At 37.3% G+C, this 20,476-nt stretch overlaps 1 protein-coding gene across 2 annotated transcripts in view; it reads left to right on the top strand.

The window, feature by feature from the left end:
- Nucleotides 1-15,273, top strand: part of LOC101853525 — a 17,477-nt gene extending 2,204 nt beyond the window's left edge. The window contains exons 2-8 of one of the 2 annotated variants that reach the window (XM_005091940.3): nucleotides 350-443; nucleotides 4,137-4,417; nucleotides 6,267-6,423; nucleotides 10,176-10,410; nucleotides 11,310-11,479; nucleotides 12,401-12,589; nucleotides 13,632-15,273. In XM_005091940.3, the coding sequence (XP_005091997.1) occupies nucleotides 359-443; nucleotides 4,137-4,417; nucleotides 6,267-6,423; nucleotides 10,176-10,410; nucleotides 11,310-11,479; nucleotides 12,401-12,589; nucleotides 13,632-14,095 (1,581 nt within the window). In that variant the 5' untranslated portion in view covers nucleotides 350-358 and the 3' untranslated portion in view covers nucleotides 14,096-15,273. The remainder of the gene's footprint in view (nucleotides 1-349; nucleotides 444-4,136; nucleotides 4,418-6,266; nucleotides 6,424-10,175; nucleotides 10,411-11,309; nucleotides 11,480-12,400; nucleotides 12,590-13,631) is intronic. The other variant, XM_035973953.1, reaches the window with a different exon arrangement.
- Nucleotides 15,274-20,476: the final 5,203 nt, after the last annotated feature.

Here is a 20,476-nt window from a genome sequence, read left to right on the forward strand (position 1 = left end):
ACACACACACACACACACACACATACACTGACACACACTTACATGCTCACACATACACGCAGATTTGAACCCTGGTCAGGTTATAAATATTGTAGCAATGTAAAGATTCATATTTTTTTATCTCTAGATCTAATTTTTTAAAAAGATTTTCAAGTTGTGATGATAATCAGATACCACACTTGTACGAAAAAGTTGATTTATTTTTTTTTCAAACTCCTCTTTAAACTCCTCTACTCCAAAATGAGGGGCAAACTTCGAGCCATAGGCTTATATGTAACCTGCTATGTATCTAATCAATGTTGGTTTTTGTCATCATACATACAAGTATACAAAACATTTTTTTCCCTAGCCAATCAACATGAGACTGAATCAAGTTTCAAGTTTTATGTGCAGCCTCACCGCTCTGCTATTTGACTATGTTCTCAACACTCACATTCAAGAAGGTAAGTGCTGGTGAAGGGTGAATGTTTCCAATGACATCCTTGATATTAACCTAGTCCTTTCTAACTGCAGCTCAGGAGTTCACTACAAGAAGCTAAGGATTGTTCACAATAAGGCTTACTCATGATTATAGTATTAGTAAAGGAGGAGTCAGTGATGTTGGATCAAATCACACTTGTGCAGCATGATGCATGTCATTTTGGGTTGTGGAGGCAAGGATTAGACTGAAAGTAAACTATCTCATATACTCGTAAGGCACCAAAACTTGGATTTTGACATAAAAAAGAAAAAAACAAAATATCTACATTTAAGATGTGGTGCTACCACAGAATGGCCAAAATTAGCTGGGAAACAGAAAGGACTAACAACGAGGTGTGTCAGATTCTCCACAAAAGCAAACCCTGCTTAACAAAAGGAAAAGTAGAAAAATACAATACTTTTCCCATATAAAACACCACCAGACCATTATAAAGGAAATACTCGAAGGCAAGATGTGGGCTAAAAGGGTTAAGAGTGAATAAAGAACAATGTAGACCGATAACATAAAGTCATCAAGGCATGTATTAGTCTAAATATGACTGAGTTTATAACGGCAGCAGCTAGTGACAGTAAGCACTGGCTGGTCATGCACATCAACCTCTGAGCCAGAGACGGCACCTCCAGGTATCCAGGTAAACCATGTAAGAGAATAGAAGAGCTGATTCTGTTGTACGACATTTAAAATGTCTTTGCATTGAGGACACAGTTCATATTGTGATTCAGTTCAGTCCTACTCTAGATTCTGTTCTTGTTGTTTTCATTGTTTCATGACAATGACGATGGTGATGAGAATCAGGATGAGGTATAGCCTAGTAATAGGAACAAAAACTGACCATTTCTATGGCTGCATCTAGGAATAGGATTGATCTTTAATTGTAAAGCATCATAGTGAAATCAGCTGGCATTTTTTCACCAGTCTGGCAATTTTTATTCACTTTTTGTTTTTGTGCTCAACACCTTTTATTTAATGTAAAAACCCGTTTCCATGTGAATCTTACTGAAAAACATTGGTTAAAGACCCAAGATATATAAATTTTCATTTTGCAAGGACTTTCAAGCTATTAAAATGATCAAACTGTGACGGCCATTTTCTCGTTGATTTCACTTCTGAAGCCAGGCAACCCCCATATTCTTCAATCGCAAATATCTCGACTTCTGTTCAGGATATATAGGTATTTTTAAAATTGAAAGCAAGACAAATGAATAAGCTTTCAGGTGGTATCAATAACTCCACATTCACAAAAATTGACGAGTGCCTGATTCCACCGCATTATGTGTCACAATTTATTTCGAAAAGTTCACAGGCTTATTCATAGTCTTATAAAGGTGCTCCTGAAGGGCTCACATAACTTCATGATTTCATGATTAGCATTTTGGTAGCCTAGGGGATATACAGTGTTACAACCTTTTAGGGATACATTGCTGATATTCATATATTTCATCTCTACTAATTACCAAATTCCTATCTGCAGCTGGGTGAATTAATTAAATAAAGTAAAGTTTTTGACTATGGTATTGCCCTTTAAAAGGGTTCTCTTTTTTTTAGACACCCAGTATACATTTTTTTCTCTTTTATTGTTCATTTATGATGGTGATATGATGGTGATGATGATGATGATGATGATGATGATGATGATGATGATGATGATGATGATGATGATGATGATGATGATGATGATGATGATGATTAAACTGTATTGAAACTATGTGTGAGATTAGTTTTTGCGGCTAGACATTATTCATGGTCTAAAATTAAATTTCAATAATACTATTCACGCTCAATCTAATGCTTCTTAAATTTTCTTGGATTTTTTTCTACAAAGATTGAGATAACAGGGATCTCTTGCATTTCCTTCTACTTCCAGGGGTTTTGTTCTTTGTTTCCTAAGATCCATTTTAAAACCAGTATACAAATCCAAACAAGGCTCTGTTTCTAATTTGTTGATTGTTATTTTGTTTCTTTTTTGGAACACTTAATTTTTTCAGGAAGTGTTGTCTTTCAAGTCAGGGAAAAGTGAGAAACATAGAAAATTTTAAGAATCGTTAGAAACGTAATGAAAGTTTTATACCTTATAACTTCCCTTCACAGTATGATTAGTTGACCAGTCAGGCCTATGGCTTTAGGTTATATATGTGTTGCAATGTGGTGGAATACGAAGCTCATCAAAATAATGAAATTGAAGAAATGGACTTTTCTCCTTCCATTGTGCAATTTTTATCGAATTTTTAAATTTTTGGCTAAACATCTTTTATACCCATGTAAAAACATATTCCCAGTGGCAGTGGGTAGTGAAGGGCTTACAAGCTTGAGCCCCCAACTCTATCCCTTCATGAGTGAACATTTCTTAAATAATGAAATAAGCAGTTGAAACTGTTATGATCAAACACAATGAACACACTGTGATCAACTTGGCGGCTCGCTTGTTTATCAAATCACGGTCGTCACCTCTTACAGCTATAGTAACCTAACGGCCTATCACATGTCTTTAGGGCTCAGCGAAGGATAAGCCTGTTTCCACGGCCAGTCCTTAATGAAACTATTCTTGTAAAAAGGTAAAAAAAACATTTTAAAAAAGAACACTGTACTGAGGGCTCCCGCTCTCCCAGCCCTGACAAAGGGTGAAATTTATGAGACACTTTCCCCCAGTTACTCATGCGCTCTTTGGACCTTTGTTTGGTGCGTTCTACTTTTCGCGACTACACACTACTTGGCCTTATCCTGATCATAGAAGGAATATGTTTGAAGTGTTGTTACTGCATGTTTGTGTTTGTGCCACTGAGATTTAACAGTAATCAGGTCAAACCAGATGAAATTACAGGAAATTTGAAGGGGAAACGGCTTTGTCCCCACCATCCAGAAGAATTTAACTTAGAACAAAGAGATGGAAGACAAAGGTGACTTTTCTTGTTTGATATGGTTCTCAAAATGCTGTGATTCACTGTGAGTATAGTATATTCCTGCGTATTCCTGCATGCATTTCACTGAAAAACATTGATGAAAGACACAAAAAACATAAATTTGCAGTTTTCAGGGACACTCAAGCTTTGGAAATCACCAAACTTTAGTGGCCATTTTCTTGCTAATTTTACCTCAAACACCAGGCGACCCTCAGCTCCTTCAGTAACCAATATCTCGACTTCTGTTCAAGATAGATGGGTGCTGTTTTCATCAAACGCGAGGCAAATGAACAGGCTTGAAGATGATACCAATAACTCCAAATGCCCAAAAATTGACGAGCGCCTGATTCCTCCACGTCCTGATGCATATTTGTAAGAAAAGGCTAAAATTTTAGTTCTAACAAATGTCTACCACACAGTACAATCAATCGAGGAATACTTTTATTCCCCCTTAACAAAGTTTTGAAAATGGCTATCAGATGTACAGAATGTCAGACAGGCTTATTAATAGACATACAACAGCACAAGTATTGGCATTCATAGTCTTGAAGGAAGCACGGCAAAGATAAAAATATGCATATATACTCTTCCCTGGTCACTATGGAATCAAATAGTTGATGTTAAAATGTCAATATGAGTGCTAACTCGGTCTGTTAATTTCACATGTATCCCCCTGCCTTGTCAAATATTGCTTGAAGACAGTACTACAACTTATATTTGGTAAGGCTGTACCTGTGTCTATTCTTCTTTACTTTCAGTTTCCGTGCAAGTTGATAAATCAAAGAAGTCCTGTTCAAAAGATACTATAATGAAGGACCCATCCACGGTATATTATACATCTGCGGCACCTAGAAAAGAAGGCTCAGACTGCAGCTTTCATTTCATTAAAGAATGTTCTTTAAAGTTTTCTGGAGATGATCATGTCATGAGAGAGGCCTACAAGATTTGCTTTGATCTGTCAAACCAGACAGTGGATGACTGCTTGTCCCAAGTCAAATTTTCGAAGCATATGGCAAATGGCTTAGAAAGGGAAATTCAGGTGAGACTTTAAAATTACTTCATATCTGTTAACTGTCTCATCATTACTGAAATTCAATGTCATACTGAGCAAGAATTTCTCAAATTCGTTTGGGGGTTGACAAATGTGCTCGACACATCCTTTTATTCGAGTAAACTATGAAAAACGAAAAATAAGAGAGATATTAAAGAAAAACAAGGGAAGTAATTGTGACGGTTTAATGATTGGAAAATCAATCATGTGGTTCTTATTGTCTGACATTTCAGTTTTCTCTTCTCTGTCATTATGAAAAGTGCCTGGTATCGATATAAAAGATGGAGGAAACGATAGTGCGTGCACCTTGTTCATAGTCAAAACAAGAGAAAGGAAGAGAGTGGTACTGATGAGTCTTGCAACATGAGTAGAAAAAATTGCTCTCACATCAGATCACGATCATGATAATGTGACCAAAACTGATCAGAGCACACCACTCACCCCTCGTCTGTAATCTCTTTCTGATGCAGACCTTCATATTCAAACAAGAACACACACATATTCACATGCACACAAACATAATTCCCACGCTATATGGCCCATAGTGCAGTGCCTCACAGTCTTGTCTTTAGTCACACCCCACAAATCAGCACCAGTGCTCACATGATGAGCAAAATTGTGTTTATTGTGTCTATATAACAACTCAAAATCACTAACTGTAGCCTATTGAATACAAGTATGTTTTAAACTATTTGCATGTTCATTTTATTTTACCAATTCAGATAGATATATATATTATGTAGTGATAGCCAGGGGCGAAGGCTGACTTGTTTGACAGGGTAATCAAAGTGAAACGGGATCAGATATAGATCTATATGGCCTGTAGATATCACAGAAGAATCTTACTCGAGGCGGCGACTCTGAGTTGTGAATGAAAACAAATCCGGAATTCTTATTGTATGTTCAACCGCCAAAATAATCGGGAAAGTATCTTATTAAATATCAGTTCCAACTAAAATTAAATTAACTTTAGATGTGAATACATAAACACAAAGCAAAGAAGCAGAGATGTCAGTACTAGATCTATATGTTATAGACCTACCAGAGAGTCTAACTCCTTGGTAGAACATGACAATTATCATTTTTTAAATTTCACATTTGGCTGTTTTTGTTAGCCTTTCGTGGCCAGGAGCTGGTGTCATAATCGAGGTCACGATCTGATTATAGGACAGTAAAAAGGCGAGGAAAAAAAACAAGCACATGCAGCAGTAAAGAGATTGTTAGGAGTTAGTTCCCCTCACATTTGTGAGGTAGACTCGACCAGTGTTCGTTAGCTTACTTAATCAGGGCCTGGGATTGATTATAACTGTGGCCCCAAAGGGGTGAACAGGGTATATGTGGCAATGAAACAGCCATGACTGCTATGCACATGTTCCCTAAACTGTATTGGCACACTCTTCCCAGCCTCACTTTAAGCTTACTTAATCAAAGCTTGCGACTCCTTATGGAATGGCCCGAGAGGGGTGAGGAGGCTATTTATGTGGCCGTGAAACTGTTTTGAATGTTAGGCATACTCATTGTGGATTACGAACCTCTTTTTACTTTTAATTTAAGAGGTTTACGTTTAAGGATGAATTTGACAGCGACAATGTTTCAAAATTAGGAAGGGAAGCAGTGATTATTTGATTATATAGACGCTTCGCCCCTGGTGATAGCATATTATTGTTTATTGACTATATGAGACAGAGGCTACTTCATTGTCACTCATTTTAAAAGATTTTATAAAGTATGACTGGGCATGGTAACTTGTTCTGAAAAATGCCACTGATGAAAACTTACATTTATGTCAAAAGGGAAAAAATAAATAAGCTTTGCTTTAATTGCTTTATATTTTCAGGGAATTTACTGTGGCAGTGGAAAATTGTCCCTACTTTATCCTCGCTCAGTGTGTCTCGGCAGTGGTGAAAATTTGACAGTTGCATACATGAGTACCAACTTCTGTAATTTCAGAGGTTTTGTTAAAGTGTATGTGAAGAAAATTTGGCCCCATACATGTGAGTACATGATACTGTTTTGTAGACTAAAAACATGGGTGGTTGGTGGGTGCTCAGGTATGGTTTGCTCTTTCTTTCCTGTCAAACATCTTCCATCCTTATCTAACCTCTTTGTTTTTTGTGTTTGTTACTCTTTTGTAACGCCTCTAATCTTTAGCACTTATATGGTCTTAGCCTTATATTGTGTCGCAAATGCCACAAAACTCTTGCGAGGCACGTCCAGAAAGTAAGTACCGTTTTAAAATAATTATAAAAGAAATAATTTTTCATATCAAAACGATTTATTTTTGAATACCTCATATATATGACTACTTCTCCACATAGTCACCAGAACTGTTGAGACATTTGTCGTAGCGTGGGACGAGCTTCTGAATGCCCTCATCATGGAAAGCTGCCACCTGCGATGTCAGCCAATGTCAAGTCTCTCCTGTGAGATCAGCGTCTGAGTCGAAGTCCTGCATGGCCAAAAACCTTTTCAAATGCAGGAACAGATGAAAGTCACTTGGAGTCAAGTCTGGGCTGTACGATGGGGGCTTCAACTGTTCCCATCTGAAGGAGGCGATCAGGTTTTGGGTCTGTGCAGACTTGAGAGGAGTTGCATTGTCGTGAAGCTGAACAACGCCGTTGCTAAGCATTCAGTGTCTTTTGTTTTGAATCACTGTGCGCAGTTTTTTAAGTGTGGTGCAGTACACATCAGAGTTAATTGTCATCCCATTTCCCCAAAATTCTACTAAAAGAACTCCTTGTCTGTCCCCAAACACTGTACTCATGACTTTCTTTCTTGACGCGGCCTGCGTAGAGCGATTCAAACCAAAAATGCGGAATACTTAGCGACGGCGATGTTCTGCTTCACGACAATGCAACTCCTCTCAAGTCTGCACAGACCCAAAACCTGATCGTCTCCTTCAGATGGGAACAGTTGAAGCATCCATCGTACAGCCCAGACCTGGCTCCGAGTGACTTTCATCTGTCCCTCCATTTGAAAAAGTTTTTGGTTGGGCAGGACTTCGACTCAGACGCTGATTTCACAGGAGAGACTGGACATTGGCTGACATCGCTGGCGGCAGCTTTCTACGATGAGGGCATTCAGAAGCGCGTCCCACGCTACGACAAATACCTCAATAGTTCTGGTGACTATGTGGAGAAGTAGTCATATATATGAGGTATTCAAAAATAAATCGTTTTGGTACGGAAAATTATTTCTTTTATAATTATTTTAAAATGGTACTTACTTTCTGGATGTCCCTCATACTAAAACAAAACTAAATGAAACAAAAGCTATGACAGGGACAAAGCAGCAGTAGATCTACGTATGTGTGTGTGTGCCTGCAGAAAAGTCTGTCAGTTGTCGAAAAATATTAGATATTAAAATAAGGGCATATTCTTGTAGCCAATTCATTACTGAACATGCTGTTTTTTTAATTTTTCAAATATCTTAAGTACTTTTAAAGATATGTCACATTTTGTAACATGGGGTGTAAAAACAAAGTTTGGAGAAAAACTCAATTTCTAGCTCATTGTAACCTTAGATGGAGTAAAACATGCTGCCAAAAAAAATATATATATATAAAATAAAGCTTTAAAATATTATAAAATCTTTCCTATAGAGCCTATGTTATTAAGAATTTTTTGTTGTTGCTTACTTCATGCCATGCCATGGAATGGAAAGAACATGGGTTACAGTGAGTCAAGTTTGAATTGTTTGACAATTTTATAAATATCCAAACTAGTGGTCAAGCAGGTGGAAGTGACTAAGTCCTCATCATATGCGCTTGAAATTTTTTGTATAGCTAAAGGATGGTGATGTTATTTTAATGCTACAGGAAAAATTAAAAGAAAGATATTGGTAATGTGAAAAACTTTCTTTCAGACAATCTCAAACCGAAAGACCTACTATAGTGGTATTATCTTAACAGCTCTCTTGTAAGGTCAAATGTCTGCACAGGCTTTAGTATGGAGAAGTTATGAGTTGCAGCTTCCCCAAAATGTATAATGACATAAGACACAAATGCATGAAGCCTGCTGGTGACTTAAATAAAATGAAAAGGGTTTCGATATAAGTCAAGGACAGGTGTTAATGTTGAAGAAACGTCAACTTCAAAGATCCCGTTTGTCTTGGATTAGGGCCACATGATAGTTTGACAAGCTCACAAAGATAGAAATCAACAATTTTGTTTGGGGACAGAATCTGGGTCTTAAGTGCTACAAGTGTGCATTCGACTTCAAGGACACAGTGTTTAGCCCCTGACTGGATTTGAACCTACGACCGTACAGTTTGTGAGTCTGAAAGCCTAACCACAGGGCTTCCAATGACACACAAAGGATTTCTTGTGAAGTTTATTGTACATGCTAGGCGCATATCACCTGGAAAAGTATTGTGAAAATAATTGTTGTGAGTAGCCATTATATGTGAGGCATAATGGTAAAATCAGGTGCTCATCAAAATGATGAAATCAAAGAAATTGACTTTTTTCTGGCTTTCGGGCAATTGTTGAAAAATTTTCTTTTTTTGGCTCAAGTCTTTTTACATACATTTAAAAACACATTTCTGTGTCGATAATACTGAAAAACATTGTATTAAAGGCACAAGAAATGTAGATAAATGTTCATTTTTCAAGGACTCTCAATAAGCTATGGAAAGTACCAAACTTTAGTGGCCATTTTTCTGCTAATTTTACCTCTGAAACCAAGCAATCCTGACCTCCTTCTTATTGCAAATACAGTCGAACCTGCCCCTACGGCCACCTCTATAAGACAGCCACCTGTACAAACGGACACTTTCCATTTCCCCCCTTGCGTTTTTTCTATATAATTTAACTGTGTAAAACGGGCACCTGTCCAACGCGGCTGCGGCCACCATATTTCAACGCACAAACCCTATCACACAAAGCAAAAACACCTGTCTTAGACGGCCACCTTAGTGACTCCATTATGCTTTGTCATAAATTGTGCATTGGCCCCTGGTGTTGTGGGCGAGCCGCCATAATCTAAAAACCTGTCGTTGTTAGGTAGTCCCTCCAACTGATCATGTTGCGTAGGCCCCTCCCACTGTTGACCAATAGGTAAGAAAATAAATTTTCAGCTGCTGGTGAGGTAAGCGTGTGATCCCTCCTAACCCATAAGCCCCGCCCAGAACCCATACACAAATCGCAAGTGAGATGAGTGGTCACTGTTTACCCAGTCTGTAACACAGTAACAATGGACGTCAGCATGAACTTGTGACAGAAGCGTCGCTTGTTCTCCGAGTGGTGGTACGGGTGTTTGTTTTACCATAGCACTTGATCCTCCTTGTCTGACACATTTCGTTTTATTGTCACCCGTGCACAAAAGCAGCAACAAAAGAAAAGAAAACCCAGCGAAAACAACAACAACAATGCAACTACCTTCGGTTGGGACCTCAGAAAGAAAGGGTTTGTTTTCTCGGAAAGGAATGGTTTGTTTTCTTCATCTCGATCAGTCCTGCCTAAGACGGCCGCCTGTCTTATACGGCCACTTTTCTCCTTGACAATGAGTGGCCATCTTACACAGGTTCGACTGTATCTCTATTCAACATTGATGGGTATTTTTTTCACCAAAAGAAAGGAAAATGAACAGGCTTTAAGATGATACCAATAATCCCTTATGTCCAAAAATTGACGAGCGCCTGATTCCACCATAATGTGACTCATCTTGTCCTGTCTTATAATTATTGCCAGAATAATTTACATTGGATATTTGTTATTTACTAAACCCTTTGTTTGCTTTTTTAACAGATGACCTGAGAGAAGTGGCAATTAATTGTCCTGAAGGTTGGCGAAATGTGAGGTCAACTCGAGGTGTCGTCGTGTCTGTGGTTAACAAACCCAACGTGAAACATCCAGTGCTGTGCAAGCTTCATATTTTGCCTGAAAGTGATGTTCAGAAATATGAAAAATTTTGTTTTATTTTCAGCGTTGCAGAATTCTCTATGAATAGTGTTCAGCTTTTCATAGAAGGCTCTGCCCTTGAGTAAGTTTGTTGCATTTTTCTATTGCCTTTGATTTGATAGAAGTGGAGCATATTTGTACAGCTTATACTCACTTTAGTGAAATGTTGGCATGCAAATAAGCTTTACTCACAATTTCTGCTGGTGTTTCTGAACTCTTTGTTTATCTGGGTAAGTTATTGCAAGATGTATGTTTGCTGTGAACATACATGTGACTGCAATTTTAAGATTTCTGCAAGCTCAGGTATTTTGTTTCCTCTTCATGTTCACTCCTAGAAAGCTTGCGCACTATTATACATGCCCACTTATTCTCACAAATAAACAGACACATGTACAAACACACACAGACACACATACACACTCACAAACACCCACACAAAAACACACACAAACACACTCACATACACATACCCATACACATATCACACATATACTTGCACACACATCATGTGCATACACATTGGAGGATGAAGATTTCTGCAAACGTTTTCTGATAAACCCTGACTGGATTAATTGCCCCTATCTTCAGCATCTTCTGATATTACATTGCTATAATATAAGTGTCCTAGTCTGCTTCCTTTTTATTTGACTTAATTATTTTAATAAGGTTGTAAAGCTCTAATTTATCTCAATAAATGTAACGATATATTTCTTTTCTATAAAGGATATCCTAAATGGTGTTGGTAGTCTTGTGGTTATTCTACTTGACTTATAATTATGGGATTGGGAGTTCAGATTTTTGAGGCTCAGCAGTCTAACTTTGTGTCCTTGAGAGAGGCACTTAACATGAATTTTCCCACTTAGCTAGGTGTTGCAAAGGGCGTTAAAACCTGTACCATTTTGATCAATTTTAATAACCTTGTTGTGAAAAGAGTGAGATCCATCAATTGCAACGCGTTCATAATTATGTTTTATTTCACAGGCAGTTTGGTTTTGAGAGTGTCCCAGAGCTGGGCACTGAATATTGTATTGCCCTTGCTCCAAGTTTTGACTACATTTCTATTGAGGTCAGCCCTGGGGAAGACAGATATGCATCTCCTGCTAATGTAACAAATTACCAGCACTCTTTTATGTTCAAGTATCGCTTCATAGGTAAGTTCTGGCATCAGACAATTTTATGAACACCTTGAGAGTGTGAACTCCTGAAGCTATTCAGTAGTATATTTTGCTAGATCCCAGTCTTCATCTCATGCAAGTTTTCCTTAAATACTATGACAGAACAATGATAGCTACAGGGGACATGTTTACTTGTTCAAAGACTAAATTTTACAAAGATGTAACCGTATTTTTTAAAGCAAAGAAGTAATTTCTGATTCCTACTTTTTATCACTTTTATGTTTGGGCGTGTAAAACCTAGCAACACTTCACAAGAGTCTCTGCATGAGGCTACATTCCCTTCACTCTTATTTCTAGCATGCTCCTCTTTTTTCTCTCTGCACACTCATGCAAACAAAGGCACATTAATTAAACTCATGACAATTCCTTTATACATGTCAGTTGCCTTTGAGAGACTTAACGAAACAAAGCTATAATGTTGTTATACATTTTATAACTAGGCCCTATCAGTATTTTTAAAAGTGCGCATGTGACGTTCACACATTGCTCAGTCAGAATTTTTTAGCTCACTTGAAACTGGATTTTAAATTTCAAGCACCACCTTTAGTGTTGCCATTTCTACTGCTTTTTCAAAACTCATATTCAAGTTCATAACAAACCTTGGACATTATTTTTGTTGACTCAAAAATAAGAAAACTATGCACATAGGGGGATGTATGCTGCACAACGTTTGATTGTGAGTAGAGAGAGAGAGGGGGGGGGGGGGGGTATTTTACTGTGGAAGTGAGTGATGGCATTCCTACATTAGTCTACTTTTGTACTTTTTGAGTATTGAAGTCAGACCTTAAATTCGGAATTGAATGTTACTTTTCTGTTTTTCTTTGCAAAGAGTGTTATGGTTTGCTGACTATTTACTCTTTTATGACACTGTTTAAACCCATTAATATACATCCTCAGAAAAAGTGAAATCCACCAATGTGGGATCTACAAAAGAAGAAAAAGATGACGGGTACTCGAAGAACACTCTATTCGTTTTCTTCTCTGCACCTGTTGCCCTGCTGCTGATTCTGTATTTGGCTTTCTGCACTCGCAAAAAGCGACCTCGTACTCTAAGCAATGCAGGCTTAGCTAAAGATTTTCCCCCAGGTATGCAGCTCACTAACAACCTTTAATTTTTGTTTCCAGTTGTAGAAAGTTCTGGCGAAATGCATTAGGATTTTGTAACCTTTCTGCCTAAAAAAATTTGAGTATTTCAATGAATGCAATATAGTGTTTTATACTCAGCTGGGATGGGGCTTTGATCAATTTTTCAAGGTAAAGAAAAGGGGCAATTGTGAAGAGAAAAATCTCTAGATTTTGAAAAGGGCGAGTTAAGAAAGTGTTATGTAATAGTGATGGGAAAAGGGCTTTGGCTTGAAACTATAATCGGATGTTTACAATGTCTCATTTGCTTATGACCTACATTTAAATGTAACTATAATTGTAAATAGAACTTTAAAAAAAAAAACGTCTTCATAATGATCCAAATGTAAAGAATGACAAAAAATTTTTTATGACAAATTATTTTTATTTTTTATTTATACCAAAGAATATGCAATTTTTCACAACACAGTAGGCCTAAAGAACCATGCTATCTTATGCAGATTTGTAGGCGCGAGTCCAAAGTAGGCTATTAGTCTCGCTTACTGGATAACAATTTGAAATAAAAAATTCTTAGAAATTTGTTTGTTAACTTGAGATACATTTATTTGACATAAGAGCAATAGATATTGAATACATGTAGGGCCTATTTGTTTATTTCAGACACAGTTCCTAGAAGTGTTAATTAGTCATTTGTACCAAACATTCTAAAGTGCACTGAGTAAAGCTGTAGGCTGCTCAATCATATAAGTAGTTTCTATAAGAGAATATATCGACGTATATTCATCCTTGAATAAAATGTGAAGGTAACATAAAATTTTACTCTGCATGATATAAAATGAAATGTCGGCAACATACTTGTTTACATTTTACATTTAACTGCACCCTCCCCTCCCCCCCAAAAAAAAATCCCCCACAAAAAAACAAACAAACAACCCCACAAACAAAAAAACTCCCACCAAAATAGATCAACACGCATACACGCACCCCACCGTCGCAAATAATTTTTAAGACAAGACATAAAACATTTTTTCTTTTTCTTAAACAGGACCATATTACACTGCAGATCCTTTTGATCTACATGGCCGTAAACTTGGCTCTATCAGGCTGCAGCGTGCAGTAGAACTGCTGGAAAACACAACCACTGCTGAGATTGCTATAGCTCAGTCTTCAGGGATGCTTCCGACCCCATCTCCCCAGGACGACGAACTGACCCAAGTTACTAGGGTGTCAGCTGAAGTCACTCCACAGACACCAGTTCGGGCTTCAAACTCGCTTCAAAATGAACAGAATACAATGAACAAGGAAGATATTCCTCTTGCTTCATCATTGGGAGCTCAGTCCTCCTTGGCAACAAGTGAAACCCTCAAGGATTGTACTGACAGAACAGAGGAGCAGCCTTCAGTTGACACTAATGTTGTGGAGGATGAGAAATTTCCACTGACGGACTCCGCAAGCTGTCGTCCCCCCCCACCGGGGTATAACTCATTGTTTTCAAAGCATGAGCAATGACTGTAGTTTTTGATGAGTTGACTCGAATATCTTTGAAGAGGAAATGCCCTCATCAACTTTTCCTGCTTTTTCACCTCCACCACCAGACACTTACTCAACTTTTCCTTTCGGAGGACAATTTAGCATAAACTTCTAAGGTGTTGATGTGCTTGTACAAGTAGCGACTCAGTTTATCTCTTTCTTTTATATTCCCTGTAAGATGTACAAAATTACTGTCTTTTTCAACCAAGTCAAGTGAGCCACCTGTATAGCACCAAAGAGTAAACTCACTGAGGATGCGCATTCTTGTCATTTGCTTGAAGATGTGCTGTTTTGGGGCACTTTAAAAATCAAGTATAACTTCCTTAATCATACAGATTTTTAATTCTGTTTTCTTTGTATGAAATTTAAGAAGGCCAGAAACACCATGCACACCAGACGATATGAAAATTTGGGTTTCTGATTTGTGCATGACGGTTCGCCATATGCCGCAACGTTGCTTTTGGTCTGCTGCTGGTCAGATGTATGTATCCGCTTCATTCTCAAAGCCTTAAGCAGAGAAGTGGCCTCATGTAATTCCATTTAGACTGTGGGACTGGACCAACTGAGTTAAGTGTGTGATAGAAATCAAAATAGGACCATTCCCCAACCTTAGACCTGATGTAGAGGATATCTTATTCTCTAACAAAATCTGACATCAGAGATGTGATAGGATACATGTAATGCACCTTCAAAATACTGAATAATTGTGAATGTGGAGACAAAGGACTGAAAGAAATTATCATAACTGTTTTTATGTTGTTTTGAAATACAGGCTTAGGTCCTCTTCTCTGAGAAATATTCAAACCAGACTTAAAATGCATGGATATTGATTCAAATAGGATGATTTTTTCCTGATATTACCAGTATTTTGAGCAGAGTGAGGACATTGTTTGTTGTAAAGTAAACACTAAAAGGCTCATAGGATACATTCCCATGATCACTCTGGTGCCAGCATCCTTCATGGTTACGTTTGGCTACATGGCATTTGGATATCTGTATACAGGTAGTAGGTACATATGTAGAAGGTGCAAAATATTCTTAAGGCATACCATTGAGTTACTGATATTTCTTTGTAAAAATATGAGTTCTTTTATTTCATGTACTCCATTAGGGCAGTGCTACTGACTGAAGTGTCTTTAGGCCATTCCCAAAGGGGGATATTAACATGCACAGGAGCATTGTAAATGGGCTGATTTATCAATATCATGCTCATACTGTGCCGGTACAACATAGGGGGAATTGCTCCTTTTTATTTCCTCATCCTTACTAAAGTCATTTTTCGTCTACTTCTTTTGTATATTTGTCACTCTCTTGTGAACTGCTATTTCCAGGGTGCCTTGATAGTCAAAGCAGACTTTGTGCTGTTGAGGCTAGAGAGGTGAGCAGAGTAGGCCTGATTCCCCATATGGACTTCTCTGTTGACATCCACCCCTTGGCGCTCATATGACTTTATGCAGTTGCGAGTGCTGTAAAACCTTACTAAAACTAAACTTAAGTTATTTCATGTGACTATAAATTTGTATCATGAGCACTGGATATTTGTTGTTGTTTGGGGGGGGGGGGGGGGGGAGGGGGTTGTTCCAGGATGTCAAGTCAGTACCAAAATCTTTAGAAGTGTATTATATAAATAGATAGTATGTTTGTTAGAGATGAATAGTTCATTGTATCTCTGTAGTAAAGGTTGCACTTGTCTAATGTAGCAATTTTGTTCTGAACTTGGCTGGACTATGAGTTTCTGTTTAATATCCCACAAAGGAAGGGACATTTTTCTTTATGAAAATCCCTCTGAACTGGGTTTAATGGAAAAATTCAGCTATGATTCCATTTTTCTTAGTGAACATAATTTGAACGAAGTAAAATTGAATCATGCTCATCTGCTAGAAGGGCTATAGGAAAATATTTCTTTCTCTTGTCAGTGGATTTCTTTTACTTGTTTGGCATGTGTGCGATGATATTCTATGTGTTGACAGATGATCACACTTGCATGACACATTATTGAACTCTTTACTCTTGAATTAATCATATTTAGTTATTTTGAGCTGGATAGATAACAATAACAACTGGAGAGATGCAGTCATCATGAGAGGTAATCACAATGTCCATATGTTACCATAAATAACGAAGTTTTATGGACTAGGCTTGGCTTTTCTTACTCAGTTTAACATCTTTCCTCGTTCACTTTTATGACTTTCAAGACTCGTGGTGGAAAAGGTAAAGCATGTTCAGAGTGATTTGATTGGTTCAATCCACTTCAATAAACACTTGTTAAGTCAGGAAAATTGTCACTAGGGTCACTATTGATGTTTCTAAAACAAGGGTTATTTATCAATGGTTGTCTCCTACTCTGATCCTTCCTTTAGATTTTACTTCTGCTGTAAACAAAATTCTTAAGTCTCTTAAAAAGCAGACAATCCTAAGGGGAAATGGAAACCCTTCCCACATCCGTTAATTCCATTCTGCAGGCCTAAAAATAGAGAAAAATTGAATTGACTGCTTATCAAATTTTAACCCACAGCAATTATTTCTTTCATCCATTTTTTCTCTCAAAATTTTAGTTATTAATTAAAACTTTTGACTGAGGCACCCTCTTACATTCGTATCCTATGAAATTTACGATTCTGGTGACCCTTAAAAGAAATGTCGAGTTTTAGTTAGCTCTGATATTTTCCTTCTGATGATGTTGCTACCATTTCTAGTATGGTTCGGAAACTGATTTTCCTTTTTTTTTTCTTTTAACTGTTCCTAAGCATATAACTTTGCATGTAATTTGCTCATAATAATATGAGCTCAGTTTTGTGTTTTGCAAGTGTAATCTGCACTGAAAATTGAATTGTTTGAAAGAGGAGGGGGAAGGGCCTGGGAGGTGGGGGGAGGGGGGTGTGGTGGGCTTTCATTACTTTTGTTACCTTAGTTAATGCTGTTATGTTTATATCTTTGTATTTGCTCAGTGAATCCTCGACTAGTGCATGTATCAAATGGCGAGTTATGTGATGTGATGTGCTTGAGCCTTAATATTACTGAAGCTCAGATAAGCAATGTAAACTGTGATTTACCTTGATGTTGATTTTCATTATTTTGATCAATTTTATGTTGATATTCTTGGCACGAGTAAGCGTTTTCGGCAGCTATTCCTACTTTAAAACCTGCACACAAATCATAAGATTTGTTGGGCAGGTGTTCTTGACATAATTTGCAGATGTGAAAGTCTTTTCTGGAGATGTCAGCCCGAAAATGCGGGTTGTGAAACTCCACACTGTACCTCTCATGAGATCAGCACTCTGCACAATACCCCTCGGGGCGGTGCCACTGTCTGAAGTGTCTTTAGGCCATTCCCAAAGGAGAGACATTTCTCGTTCTAATGCACAGTAGAATTGTAAATGGGCTGATCCAACCATGTCATGCTCATAACTGTGCCTAAACTACAACAGGAAACTGCTGCTTTTTCTTTCCTTATCCTTACTATCATCATTTTCCTCTACTTCTTTTGCATGTTTGTCGCGCTCTTGTGACCCGCTATTTCCGGGGTGCCTTGATAGTCGAAGCAGACTTTGTGCTGTTGAAGCTAGAGAGGTGAGCAGAGTAAGCCTGATTCCCTGTAAAGACTTCTCTGTTGACATCCACCCCTTGGCGCTCCTATGACCTTATGCAGTTGCGAGCCCCGTAAAACACTCTACTAAAACAAAAAAAACTAAACTCTGCACAAGCTGTGTCTGATGGAATCTCTAAAAACATGGTCAAACACCGAGCAGAAGTATTCAATACAGGAATTAAGTTTTGCAGCATGTCTCGATTTTGTCCATTTATTTGCTTGCTGTTATGTTTATGTTTTCATTGCCAGTTCTATAATTTTTTTAAAGCTCTGTTTTGATAAACTGATGAGATTCTATGCATAGATTGTTAGAGTTTAAAAGAGCTAACAAAACTAGAATTTTATGGTAGTTGATGTGAAAATTCCTAGCAGTGAAAATTGAATTTAAGTAGTAGTTCATAGTCTTACCTCACTTTTGCTTAGAAAAGTCACCCATCTTCATATTAAGGCTGTTGCTTGGCAGTTCATGTCATCATACTGATTTTGCCCTTTGTGGGGATTTACAAAATGGTGGGTCATTATTGATAATGATGACACAATTTTTGGCAATACAATATTATGGTCTTCCTGGAGCAGTTCTCCTTATTGTCTTGTCTTTAAATTTTATTTTTTTTAAAATGAAATTCTTCTTTGGTGATAATGAAAGGATAGTTAAAAATTATGAGATCCAAACATACCCCCACCCCCCCACACACACCTTTTTCTGAAGATGTCTTTAATTGTACATCATTGAAAGTTAGACCTGGCAATGATTTCCTTCTCTCACATTTGTCGTTTCTAACACTGGTGGTGAAGGGATAGTTATGTATTACAGTTACAGGATCTCTATCGAGATGTAAAATACCAGTAGATGTTGTGCTGGAAAATTCAGTCTGTTACTTTAAGATGTTTTGTCCTAATTTGAGGCAACCATGGATATAATATGTCTTCTTGCAGTGTATTTTTTCTTTAAAGGAAAAATATCCCCCCCCCCCACCTCTCAGTTTTTGAATGACCTGTCCTTTATTGTATATATATATATATATATATATATATATATGTCCCATCCAATTAGTTATGCTTTTCCTTGTCCTTGCCAACGCAGTGCCAATTGATGTGGACTGTTAATGTGCCATAATGATAAAATACAAAGCTTTAAAATTCTAGTGGAGATGCATGCATGTAAAATATATTGCATTTCAACATACCTCTGGCATTCCTGTTCATACCTCGTCCAGTATTACATTTATTTTTCACCAGAATTTTCCAGAAGATGCAATTTCACATGTAATGTGAATGTTTTTATTTTGAAAACAATTGTTTCTTCTATCTATTTGAGAAAAAGTTTTATCTTACTGAATTCTGTATGAAACAAACCAGTTTTTCTCTTGTTTTTATTTTAGGGGGGGGGGTGGGGCTATACCCCGAAAGTCCCGATTCGGCTCCAAATTATGGATTTTGAGTTGTACACATCTTTAGCTTTCTCAGCCTGTCCTACAACTATTTCATTGCATAAGAACCCCCCAAAAGCCTCATTTCTTCCCATACCGGGCATGTTTGTTACCACCATTTCTTCATAAAGTCAATATTTTTTTTTATCGCCCGTTTTCTCAAAACGTGATTTTTCTATAATATAATATATATAATTTCTATATAATAACTTTCTTAAAATGACTCCTCCATGTTCCATCTAATCTTTATGAAAATTTCACAGAATGAAGAGAAGATGTAATACTAAAAATTAGTGTGTTGAATTTTTTATATATGGAATATATTTTTGTTGGTGGTGTCTGGAGTGTGGATTTTCAAACTTGAATACAGTCTCAGGAAAAAATTCATTAAAAACTTTCTACTTTGTTTAAGAAAAATTCAACAGAAGAATTTGTAGATCTAATGTTTGCTAACATGCACCCAAAAAACCCCAAAAATTTCCATGAAAAATAAGTGCGGTATTCATTACGTAAGACATGTTAACATAATCCAACATGGCCACCGTATCCATGGAAATGGAACTTTTTCTCAAATTTGATTGCGGATTTCAAGACTCCTTCCTATTCTTGTTATATGTGTGAAATTTGGTAAAAATTTGATCCCTTAAGACGTCACAATAAATTGTGAGGTATCTTGATGAAATCAGGCGCTTGTCAAAATAATGAAATCAAAGAAATCAGCATTTTTAGGCCAGTTTGGACAATTTTTTCAAATTTTTGTTTTTTGGTTCAACACCTTGTATGTCCATTCAAAAACACTTTCATATGTGGATTTTAGGGGAAAACATTGATTAAAGGTACAAAAAACGTAAATTTGCCGTTTCCAAGGACTCTTAAGCTAAGGGAGTCACCAAGCTTTGGCAGCCAATTTCTCGCTAATTTTACTTCTGAAACCAGGCGACCCCCACCTCCTTCAATCGCAAATATCTCAACTTCTATTCAAGATAGATGGATTTTTTTTCATGGAAAGCGAGACAAATGAATAACCTTTAAGATGATATCAATAGCTCCATATGCTGAAAAATTGATGAGAGCCTGATTCCACCAGGGCGTGAAATAATTTCTTAGGTAACCAACATTTCCTGTTTCATTCTCAACCTTCAATAAGGCAACAGCATTGATGCCATTTCTGAGTATGACATAAGTTCTGTACATTCTGAAAGTTTCATATTTCACACAGGTTTCTTCAGCTGAATGAAGTTTCAGTAGAGTCTTTTGCATGAACAAAAGGGTATGGTATGGTAAATTATGGTGAAGACTAGAATCATCAAACTGGAGATCAATGCTCAAAGAGTAAAATGA

This window comes from Aplysia californica, unplaced genomic scaffold (genome assembly GCF_000002075.1).
Source record: "Aplysia californica isolate F4 #8 unplaced genomic scaffold, AplCal3.0 scaffold00038, whole genome shotgun sequence".
NCBI classification, from domain to species: domain Eukaryota; kingdom Metazoa; phylum Mollusca; class Gastropoda; order Aplysiida; family Aplysiidae; genus Aplysia; species Aplysia californica.